At 35.4% G+C, this 11,816-nt stretch overlaps 1 protein-coding gene across 1 annotated transcript in view; it reads right to left on the bottom strand.

Annotated features, from left to right (window-relative positions):
* Window positions 1-677: 677 nt before the first annotated feature.
* LOC109088337 (voltage-gated potassium channel subunit beta-1-like) overlaps window positions 678-11,816 on the bottom strand; it is a 29,600-nt gene continuing 18,461 nt past the window's right edge. The window contains exons 8-14 of the mRNA XM_042778665.1: window positions 11,207-11,293; window positions 3,993-4,078; window positions 3,615-3,735; window positions 3,430-3,524; window positions 2,584-2,704; window positions 1,686-1,774; window positions 678-1,320 (exon numbers count right to left, since the gene is read on the bottom strand). Of these exons, the coding sequence (XP_042634599.1) occupies window positions 1,231-1,320; window positions 1,686-1,774; window positions 2,584-2,704; window positions 3,430-3,524; window positions 3,615-3,735; window positions 3,993-4,078; window positions 11,207-11,293 (689 nt within the window). The 3' untranslated portion in view covers window positions 678-1,230. The remainder of the gene's footprint in view (window positions 1,321-1,685; window positions 1,775-2,583; window positions 2,705-3,429; window positions 3,525-3,614; window positions 3,736-3,992; window positions 4,079-11,206; window positions 11,294-11,816) is intronic.

The raw sequence follows: 11,816 nt of genomic DNA, 5'->3' as shown, positions 1-11,816 counted from the left end.
ACAGAATTTTGAAAATGACAGAGCGTTTATCCAATAGAAAACCTAAGCGGGCGGGGTTGTTGCATTAGGGGAGGGATGTAGTCTCTATGGAGACATAAGGTAATGTTTATGTTATTCAGTATTTTAGCAGCCTCATGTGACCTAGTTTTTTCCGTTCAGTTATAGCCTAGTTTTTCTACTTTTTAAATTAGTTATGTTTCGTTTATTATATATATATATATATATATATATATATATATATATATATATATATATATATATATATATATTTTTTTTTTTTACCAAAACACGATAAACTGGAGATGCACATTTTTATTTTAATCTTAAAAGCACTCTGCACAATGCATTAATTAACAGCTTCATAATTTCATGTTTGTAAACATTTTGACCCCATTTCTCATGGACATTAACTAGTTGCTTTTAAGTAGTTGTGCATTTCTAGCACTCTCAGCAGCAAGCATTTAAACCTTTAACCAGTGTACTTTTATCACTGGAAAAGCATTTGAACAAACTAAGTTTCTTTTCTAATGTAAATTTAAAACAACAGAGAATTATGAAATTATCGAACAGATCAGACATCAGACACAAATCGCAGGATTTACAAAGGAAACATACACAAAGAGTCGTTTAAAGATCTTGAACTTTTTGGAGAACAATTAAACACAATAACAGCCTACTTGCTGTTCATGGCTTTTTAATCCAACACATTTTTACCAATGCACACACATCGTACACAGTTCAACTCTACATGCTGCTCTGCCATACATCACAGTTCTTAGTTTGTACATTCTCAGAATGATATGCAGTGCATTTTCCTTACTTTATTTTCCTTACAGTGTTTAACAGACGGTAATCAGGGCCATTCATAAGGGCCTGTCTTTCGTCCCTTTTCAGAAAGGAGGTCAAGGGTCAAGACCAGGTTGACTTTGGCACATATGGGTTATGACAGCTGAATACAAAACCCCACAAACGAGGGAGTCCAGGAGCTTCTGTGCATCACAGGCAAGTGTGTCTCCACAGAGACCTTAATGCAAGGTTGAGATCAGGTTTAGGTCGAACAGAAGCATGCATAACACTTTAGCAGTTCTACTGTAACTGTAACAATGGCTCTCTGCAGAAGAAGTCGACACAGACACACAATGGCGGGAATCATACACTGTGGACACCCGCCGAAACAAGAGGGCTGGAACGGGATCCTGAGTCTCAAGGCTTACAGGTTCACAGAAAGGCCTAGTGATGGTAGTCCTTCTTACTCTGGGGACGGTTACCCAGGATTTTGTCGATATCTGAGGCCACGTGAGCAGTGATCTTTGGTAGAACCTGTCAGCGAGAATGTAGATTTAATTACTAAAACACATGGGATGAATTAAAATAAAAAAGATCTTGATTTTTAGTTGTTTTAGATTATTTTAATGCTTGTTTAATTTAAATATTTGTACGTTTTAAACCATCTTTATATGAAGCTGGTTTAGTTGGATCTCTTATCAGTGTGTGAAATTTTGCTTTGGCACATAAAAATAACATCAAGCAATAATCCTGTTTTTGATGTTTTAAATGTAAATTAACCATGTGAGATTCAGAAGATAGGTGTTAAGAGATGAAAGCACAGAGCTGTAGCAGGCCACTAGAGTTTGTGGGATGGCAGTGAATCCACAGTGTTTGATATGTTTTGATAAAACTCTTGCCTGTATCGCCCCCAGGTTCTCAGTGAGCTGTGCAGGGTTGGAGGTCCCCAGGAGAACAGAACTCACTCCTTCATTACGGAGGCACCAGGCTACAGACGAACAAAGAAAATAGATTTATAAGGAATCTGTCATTTAGTCCTACATGTATGGAAGTTTCAAGCCAGTGAATCATGGGAATCTCAATTGTGTTGGGATTCTGTTCGGGTGCTGAAGCCAAATGCTACTGAAAGGACTGTTGATACAGAACTGTTCAAACTGTTTACATAAAACAAATAATACAAACAAGTATTTTTTCATACAATGTATTAATAATAATAATGTTTGGTGTTATTGTTGTAATAATAATAATAATAATAAATATTATATATAACATAAATAAATAAAGCAAAAATTAAATAATTATTTACTATTTAAAAAAATACACAATAAAATTAATTAAAAACAATTAATATGAACAAAGTTTTTCAGAAAATATTTATTATCATTATTATTAATAAACAAAAATAAAACTACACACAAATATAAATACACAATAAACATCATTAAAAATATTTCATAAATAAATTATATATAATACATTTATGAATAGAATATTTCCCACCACCACATTTATTAAAACACAGATTAAAAGAGTCACCATCAAGGTTTTCCAAATCATAAAAATGCTTCCAACTAAAAAAAAAAAATGGCAAGTTTGTTTTTCATTTCAGATTTGGTGACTTTAAAGCTCTGTGGATTCATGTCGAGGTTTGTTTCTCAATCAGGAAATGTGCATGCATGAAAGCAGAAATTCAGTATTTTACTATGTAAATAATCAGTGACAGAACAGTTGAGTCACTATGGCAGTGATAATATGTTGAACTGTGACAGTTTAAGTGAAAAAGTTCTTTTGACCTACCGATGGCAAGTTGTGGCAGGGTACAGCTGAGCTTCTCAGCTATGTGGGTCAGTTCCTTAAGCTTCGCCTGCTGCTTTCTGCCATCCTCGCTCAGAATCTTCTCCTTCAGCCACTGGTATGACTGCAGAGAGAGAGAGAGAGAGAGAGAGAGAGAGAGAGAGAGAGAGAGAGAGAGAGAGAGAGAGAGAGAGAGAGTGAGTGAGTGAGAGAAAGACAAGCACCGCAAATCTGCCCTGACAGACCTGCCATCCTCATCGCTGTATACTAAAGGAAGGTGTAATCTATGAACTATATGAGCTCCTAAACCACTGGCACTAGAAATCTGGCACTATATCAGTTGGTTAAATATCAGTTTAATCAACACATATCCATCCTTATGTCTAGAGGAAATTATGTGTCTGCCGTGACACACAGGATTAAAGGAATAGTTCACCCAAAAATCAAAATGTAATTTACCATTACATCACTCGTTCATCAATGGATCCTCTGCAGTGAATGGGTGCCGTCAATGAGAGTCCAAACAGCTGACTGCCCAGAAGCAACTATTTAAAAACTATTTCAAGTTAAAATGCCTTGATGGATTTGTTTCTTACAAAAACTGAGCTTTTTGCTTTACAAGATGTTGACTGATGGAGTTGTGTGAATTACATGTAGATTACTGAGATGTTTTTATCAGCTGTTTGGACTCTCGTCACCCAGAGGATCCATTGGTGAGCAAGTGATGTAATGCTAAATTTCCCCAAATCTTTTCTAACAAAGAAACAAACTTGTCTACATCTTGGATGGCCTAAGGGTGAGTACATTTTCAGCAAATTCATCTTTGGCTGAACTACTCCTTTACAGTACCTTCAAAGAGGCCCTGGAGGATTCTGGGATGCCGTTTTCATATTTCCCTGTGATGATGCCACAGGCTAGAGGAGACCAGGATACCACACCAACTCCTGTGGTGCAAGACTGTGTCTTTAGGCTGTTTCATAGATCATATTTTAATCGTGTGTTTATGTGTATATACAATTTGTGTTTGTTTTTACCAATCTTATGGTAAAGCTCAGGCAGTTGCATCTCCACTTTATCCCTCTGGAATAAATGATATTCGGCCTGTTCACACACAGGAGGAATCAGATTAAACTGCCTCGCTACAGAATACGCCTCCTACAGGGAGAGAGAGATGACAAAAATGAGAAGAGAATGATATGAATGAATAAAGACAAAACAACAACAACTGTAAATACCCGGACAGAGACCACTCATACTGACATGGACAAATAAAAACAACCAAATAATCTTGAAGACAGGTTTAATATGCATTAAATATGACAGTGTAAAATAATTTCATCGTCAGGACTGACATAAATAACAAAAAGGAAGCATTAAGGAAAAGTGCACAGAAGTTTGTCTTCTCTACTCACCATGATCTCCATCGCTGACCAGCGTGATGTGCCCCAGTACATGGACATGCCATGGTTAATGATATGCGTCATGGCTCTCACTATCTCTAAAACACAAAACACACATGTACAAACAAAAATATCAGCCAAGCTTCTGGATTGGCTTGCTTTACAGATCCACTGTATCAGAGAAATCATTTGTGTCTGGTCACCATTAGATGGCGCTGTGTACATACGCTCCTTTCGTCGAGTTATAATAATTTTAAACATCTCTGTATTGTATAGTCAAGCCTAGCAGTGCAATTTTGTTCATCCTAAAGTATTCCAGACATGCTATTGAATGAAAATATTTTTCCATTATTTACACTTTTTTTTTTTTTGTAAGACGTAAAATACTTTGTTGTTAATTTATTATTACATTTAATTAAATTAGATTTTTTTATTATTATTATTATTTGTCACTGGCATCCTATACTACCTATATTTCAGAACTAGCCTGTAACCTGGAGAATAGTCCAGTGCAAATTGCTACCAGCACTATTTTCATGGCTGTGTTTGCACCATTATCTGATTTGCATAATTTCTTAAGTGAACTGAGTGCTAAAGCACATGCAAATTGGCAACGGCAGGAATCCTCACCCGAGAATCACGAATGGGCATCAAGGCCTTGTTAACCCAACTTTACCGTTAAGAAATTTCCCTCATCTCATTGTCCAACTGAGTAAATCCATTTTACTCAATGAGTTATAATAAGGATAATGGCCCACATGACGGTGTTTAAGAGGGTATATTGAACCTTAACACACTGAGGAAGGCCTAGTGCCAGGACATTTGTGCTTTTATCATCCAGTGGAATTTCTCTTCCTTGGGGCATGTAGATGCAAGAATTGCTGCCTAGAACTCCATATATATGGCTCAGAGGTGGTCTTATTCAAACAGTTGGCTATCTACATATAAAACGGCTGTAATTTGAAACAGCTCCCTGAATGATACAGTTTCAGACTCAGACAGCCCATAACAAACTGGCAGCGTGTTTTCTTTTCAGCTTTTCTGAGCTCGCAGATACACCAGAAACCTAACTAAGAGCAAAAAAAAAAAAAAAAAAACCCTGAGAAAAAGTGAAAATTTAATCCGATGCCCCCTTTAAATGCTGAAACATGCTGACAACATCGAAAACGCTTTAACATTTTAGAAACTTAAAAAAAGTTACACAATTTTTGCATAAATAAATTACCAATAACTAAAAATAATTTACTTTAAATATAACTAAAATAAATTATAAATTATACTATAATTATATATAAATTAAAATATAAATAACTAAAAATAAATAGTTAAATTTTACTACATATTAATTAAATCATGACAGAATTTTCTTTCATTTCAACCATTTTTAATTAATCTATGAATTCAATATTTTCTGAACTAAACGTTTTCATAATATTTGGGGGGGGGGGGGTTATCAATGAGACCATGCATAATGTGAACAAACAACAGTGTTTGTGTTGTCATATACTTGATGTTGGTGTATATACTGTACATTTGACAGCGCTACTCTGCAGCCAAAAGGAACACCATCACTTCTGACATCCTAAAGGCATTACTGTTCTAAATCATTACCAGCAGAGACCTTTACTGCTGTTCTGCATTCAGTTCAGTACCAAAGCAGCGAGTACCAGATTCACTCTTAAACACCTTCATCATAAGCTCATAAAGCTGCTTTAATGCTTCATCATTCACATTTTCATATGCGAAGAGCTGCTTTTTTTTTTTGTCTCATCAGTGTTTTGACTCCAGGTGCTTTACTCTGGCCATTACTCTGCTATGATCTGGACTTTGCTGTGTGTCCACTGATGTGTTTCATCTTCACTACACATGAGGACCAACAGTCCCTTCCCAGACTGTCAGATGCATATTGCACAAAAATTGGAAATCACTTACTTGGACTGGCAGGCTCTAATCTGATTGGCTTGCATCTTCTGGGACTAAAGACACATTGTTATTTTATTTTTTTTATTCAGTCAAAAAAAAAAAGTGTTTACAGAGAGAGAGAGAAAGAGAGAGAGAGAGAGAGAGACTGAGGCCCAGGAATTAAAAGGAATTTTAGAGTATAAAGAAAAATATTAAAAGAACTAGAATTTATTGTAATGTATTTTAACTGATTGCAAATAATATTTTTATTTTAAAATATGCATACATTCACTCTTAATCATATGCCTAATAATAATAATAATAATAATATGCCGAAAACAACTCTATTAATGTGTCTTGTCTCTTCACATTCAGATGAATTAAATGAATCATAATCATGTAAATTACATATTTTCAATTCAATAACAAAATGGCAACATTTGACAAAAAAGTTGACTAGTTTGTCACTGTCAGCCATTTAACATTTCTATTGTAAAACAGAAATGGGGCAGGGGTGGGGGAGGTCTTTGTGAAGGGGGGGTCTTTTACGGGAGAGCACAAATGTTTTGCAAGAGAACACAAAGATTCTTGGGGGAACACAAATGTTTTGTGAGAGAATGCAAATAATTGAAATAATATTTATAATAATAATATAATAATAATTGAAATATAATTTTTCCACACATCACCATAGCCATGTAGACTAGAGCCTCTATTTGAGGGAATGCAAATAATGACAGAAATTTCATAATTAGGTGAACTATTCTTTAATTTACACTAGTCTGTTTTTGAGATATTTCGGAAATCTCAGCACCTAAAACAAAACTGGGGTCAATTACATGTTATGCCAGTAAGTTCTTTCCTGTCTAAGTGAGCTGGGCAGGTTATAGTCCAATGTTGAACAATCCTTATACCATCTGTGAAACCAAGGCCATGGCTCAATATATGAACGTGAGAAACAAAAGAAATTCTATAAAAGAAAAAGGCAAGAGAAGGTGAAAGGAGATTAAAAAAAAGAACAGAAGAGTAGAAAACAGCAGCCAAATTTACCTCAATACATAATGAAAATGAAAGCCCGCACCCACTCTCTCATTACGAACTCTGTACGAATGAAGAGAAATGTGAGTGTGTGGGAGAGAATGGAGGAGAAAAAGCCAAGTGAACGTCAGCTAAGCACAACAATACATCTGCTCAAGAAAAGAGAGAGCAAGACAAAAACACAGGAAGCCAGAGGCACATGTCAGTGTGAACAAAAATGAATGGTTCTTCTGCAAACTATCACATTTCTTCTCACAAGAGACCGAGGACTCCAGTTCAGTTCTGATGGAACATCTGAACAGCAGAACCCTGAAGTATTAATCTAATGTAATGTGGATTTCTGGGGTTTCTGCAGCGCATAGGCTGTAGTGTGCGAGAGCAGATGTATCATACCCACATGTCCCCTCTGATTTTTGAGTGGATTTTGATAGCAACTTCCCTAAAACATATTCGGTATCTTTGATAAATCAAGTTGAATTATTGTTGTAAAACAAACAAACTTAAACAAAAATATAGGAAAAAACAGAAATCATACATCACATTCAGTATTTGGTCAGTTCAGCAGTTGCAGCCTTTCAAGCTCAGTCACAAATTTGCTTGGTTTATTTTAATGAACCATATATGTTCAGGTTTAAAACACTTAGTTGGTAAGAGTTGGCAAGATTTGTAATTTTTTTTTTTTTTTTTTTTTTTTTTAAGAAGTCTCAAGAGTCTTCAAGGCTTTGATTAAATACAATAAAAACAGTAAAATTGTGAAGTATTATTACTATTTTTATTAACTATTTTCTATTTTAATATACTTTAAAATGTAATTTATTCCTGTGATGCAAAGCTGAAATTCCAGCATCATTACTTCAGTCTTCAGTGTCACATGATCCTTCAGAAATCATTCTAATATGCAGATTTGCTGCTTAAGAAACATTTCTTACTATTATCGATGTTAAAAACAGTTGTGCTTAAAGGTATAATCCATCCTAAAATGAAAATTTTGTCATTAATCACTTACCCCCATGTCGTTCCAAACCCGTAAAAGCTCTGTTCGTCTTTGGAACATAATTTAAGATATTTTAGATGAAAACCTGGAGGCTTGAGACTGTCCCATAGACTGCCAAATAAATAACAGTGTCAAGGTCCATAAAAAGTATGAAAGTCGTTGTCAGAATGCAGAATACTATGAAGCGACGGGAACACTTTTTGTAAACAAAGAAAACAAAAATAATGACTTTATATCACTGTATGCTGTGTGTGCTCTTCTGTATCATCCGCGCCACAAGGATGTGCTGTTTCTACGTGTATTTAGCTTTGATTTTAAATGAAACAGCACATCCTTGTGGCGTGAATGATACAGAAGAGCACACACAGCATACAGTGATATTGAGTTTCTTATATTTTGTTCTGTTTTGTTTTGTTTTGGGGGTAAGTGATTAATGACAAAATTTTCATTTTGGGATGGAGTATTCCTTTTAATATTTCTGTGGAAATTGTGTTAGAATTTTTTTTCTTTGATGAATAGAAAGTTCAAAAGAACAGCAATCATTTAAAATTAAAAACTTTTGTCACATTATAAATGTCATTACTCACACTTTTTATTAATTAATGCATCCTTGCTGAATAAAAGTATTAATTTCTTTAAAAAAAAGAAAGAAGAAAAAAACAGACCCAGACTGCACCTAGACAAGATAAACTGCAAGTGCTCTAAACAGCAGTAGAATTATGCCTAATCATCATTACCCATAATGCTTAGAAAACTCAGTCAAGTTTAGAAAGTATCCTGGTATCCTGCATGTACTTGTGTCATATGATAGCTTGATTTGATTTGTGTGTGTGGGAACAGAGAGACAGTGTGCTGTATGATTTTGATTTGTGGCTTTAATATTTCTACTATTGATTGAAGTGGACAAATCAAACACAAATAGGTCATTTGAGATTTGTGGAAACAGCCAGTAGCTGCTTAATCTACAATATCAGATAAACACTAATAAAGACAGATATGTGTTTGGTTTTTTTATTAAAACGCCAACAAATATTACAGGGCATTATAGAGTAAAACTGTATTCATTTAATTATGAACGTGACCTAAAAAGATCTTTAAAAACACAGAAAGTGTGTTAGTTTGTGTGGTATCCCACAGTTCTCCAATACAAGTTATGTTCTATCAACAACATCTATGGCTTATCCTTTCAATTACTGTAGAAAATAATTACAGTTTTTCCCTCAGTTTGTAAAAAGCGAACAAAAAACTACAGGGTACTGCACTGCACCAAAACATTAAAAATAATCTTTATAACCTTGTCTGTGCAAAATTCTATCCACATATTACATAAACTACTTCTTATATAAACTATTTCTAGTGTTAAAAAGATTTATACAGATTTAATCTTACTTTTTGGTCAAATAAATATAAGCAAATGCACTAACTGCATATTTTCTTACTCAGTTTGGGCCTTTGAATAAAACTGAGGTGCTTTTTTCCCTTGAAGACCATATATGTACAGTACTAAAATATCAGGACCGCCATCACATTGATGATCTCATGTCTTTTTCACAAAGCTCAGCAACAACATGGCAAACACATTAACAGGTCTCCAGGGAGGCCATGGGTAGTAAAATTTGTTCCCAGTTCAGTACCAAGATGTTCTTTTATTAAAATACCCTACTATCATTATCTTCCCATGAGGATTTAACTGTACGTGCCAAGAGCACATTGCACATCAATTTGGATTAAAATCATTCCAGCCTCGATGGTAGAATAATGATTAAATGTTTTACTTTGTTAGATTTTCTGCTTTCCCCCACTGCGGCTTTAAAGATGTGATTTGTACAGAGAGTCCACTTAAGACTATGCTTTACTTTTCTGGCTTGTAACCCTGATGTTAAATGTATTTATTTGTTGATAAGTCTCACTCATACAGACAGGAAAAATCCTAACGTAGTCCAATGGCAGAAATCAGGTGTGTGTTGTTTAAATGATAGCTAAATCTAATGTAACCTCTCTTTCGGACATTTGGGGATGTCCTGAATAGAATAGAATAGAATAGAATAGAATAGAATAGAATAGAATAGAATGCTTCACATTAAAACAATATAAGCAGTATGTCCTCATTTAGATTGTAGTAAGCATGTATTAGACAGTGTGTGTAACTGGTATTCCCTACATTATGGGGACCAAATGTCCCCAAAAGGATAGTAATACCAGTAAATTTGGACCTTGTAGGGACATTGCTAGGTCCCCATGAGGAAAACATCTTATAAATCATACAGTGTTTTAATGAAGTGTTTTGAAAATCTAAAAATGTTTTAAGGGTAGAGTTAGGGTAAGGGGGTTGAAAATACAGTTTGTACAGTATAAAACCCATTATGCCTATGGAATAAACTCATAATGATAGGAAAACCTGTGTGTGTGTAAAAGAGAAATGTTTGGTGTTTGGAGACACAGCAGGGAAAGAGCAACTTAAAAATACACTATGTACCCCATGGACAAGTCTCTAATCCCCTTCAGAGAGAGAGAGAGAGAGAGAGAGAGTGTGTGTGAAGTAGACTATAAGAAGTAGACTTCCTGAGCACTGCAGTGCCACAGAATTTGAAAGGGACTGAGAGAGGGTTTAGACTGGGATTATGAAAAATGACCTCCTGAGATGTATGGAAATAGCACCCTACATCCTGTTTCACACACACACACACACACACACACACACACACACACACACACACACACACACACACACACACTGTATAGCTATCTTTGTATCATTGACATAATGCAATCTCTAGCTCCTCACCCTAAACCTACCCATCAGAACTAAGTGCCTCACCCAAACCCTTACCTTAAACCTACCCTTTAGCCAATTATTACCTGACCCTCAAACAGGCCTTTAAAGGGCTCTTAGAAAGTGAGGGCCGGCCAAAATGTCCTCACTTTACAAGATTGTCCTTCACACTGATGATCTAAAACTCAAACCGGCCCTCACAAAGATAGCTGTACAAGTGCACACACACACATACACAATTTAGACCTAGTATGCAGGAAAAAACTGACTTTTCCCAAGGCCCCAAGCACAGGGTCCCATTAAACATACACTGTTCCAAAGTTTGGGGCCATTGGGATTTAAAAAAGAAATTAATACTACTTTTAATCTACTTTTATTCAGCAAGGATGCATTAAATTGACTAAAAGTGAGTACAGCAAAGACATTTATACGAATTGTCTCTAACACATTTCAGAATACAATGATGCACAAAATCGAGCTTGCAAAGTGACACTTGTTTTGGGCCTAAGCCTCACATACCCTCCATAGGAGTGTTGCTATCAGGGCGATTGGCAAAAACCACGTCCACATACTCCAGCTGTAACCTCTGCAAAGAACCCTTCAGACCTACAGGGAGAAAGCATAAGAAAATGTGCATGTTTTTTTGGATTCAAAGTGTGATTTATTTGGTTGGTGTGAAAGTGAATCCAAAATCGCTTTAAATCCACTAGAAAAGATTGTCTGGGATATGTTTAGTATGCTGCAGGAAAGATGCTCATCAAATAACAGCTAAAATTTTGGTTTGTTCCTCACACACAACTATTAAATGGTTTGGATATGACAAACAGCCCCAATTTCCATTCACTTTCATTCAAAGCATAGTATAAACATTCTGCCTATTACAATATTTTTTGTTTTGTGGGAAAAAAAAAAGGTTTGAAGCAACATGAGGGCAAGTAAATAAACTTTCATTCAGCTATGAAACAGAAAAGATTAAAAATGATGACACAAACTCATGTACTTGCCTAAGGACCTAGATTCATTTTTAGCTGCTATCTGGCAGCCAGAAGTGTGAAAAGAGATAGAGGGATGAAAGGAGAGAGGAATCTCAGACAGAGCAAAAATAGGATCAGGTGAGCAGTTGAGAGAG

Source organism: Cyprinus carpio, chromosome A2 (assembly GCF_018340385.1).
Source record: "Cyprinus carpio isolate SPL01 chromosome A2, ASM1834038v1, whole genome shotgun sequence".
Taxonomy (NCBI): Eukaryota; Metazoa; Chordata; class Actinopteri; order Cypriniformes; family Cyprinidae; genus Cyprinus; species Cyprinus carpio.
The sequence above is the reverse complement of the archived record's forward strand: the minus strand, read 5'-3'. Positions and strand labels throughout refer to the sequence as shown.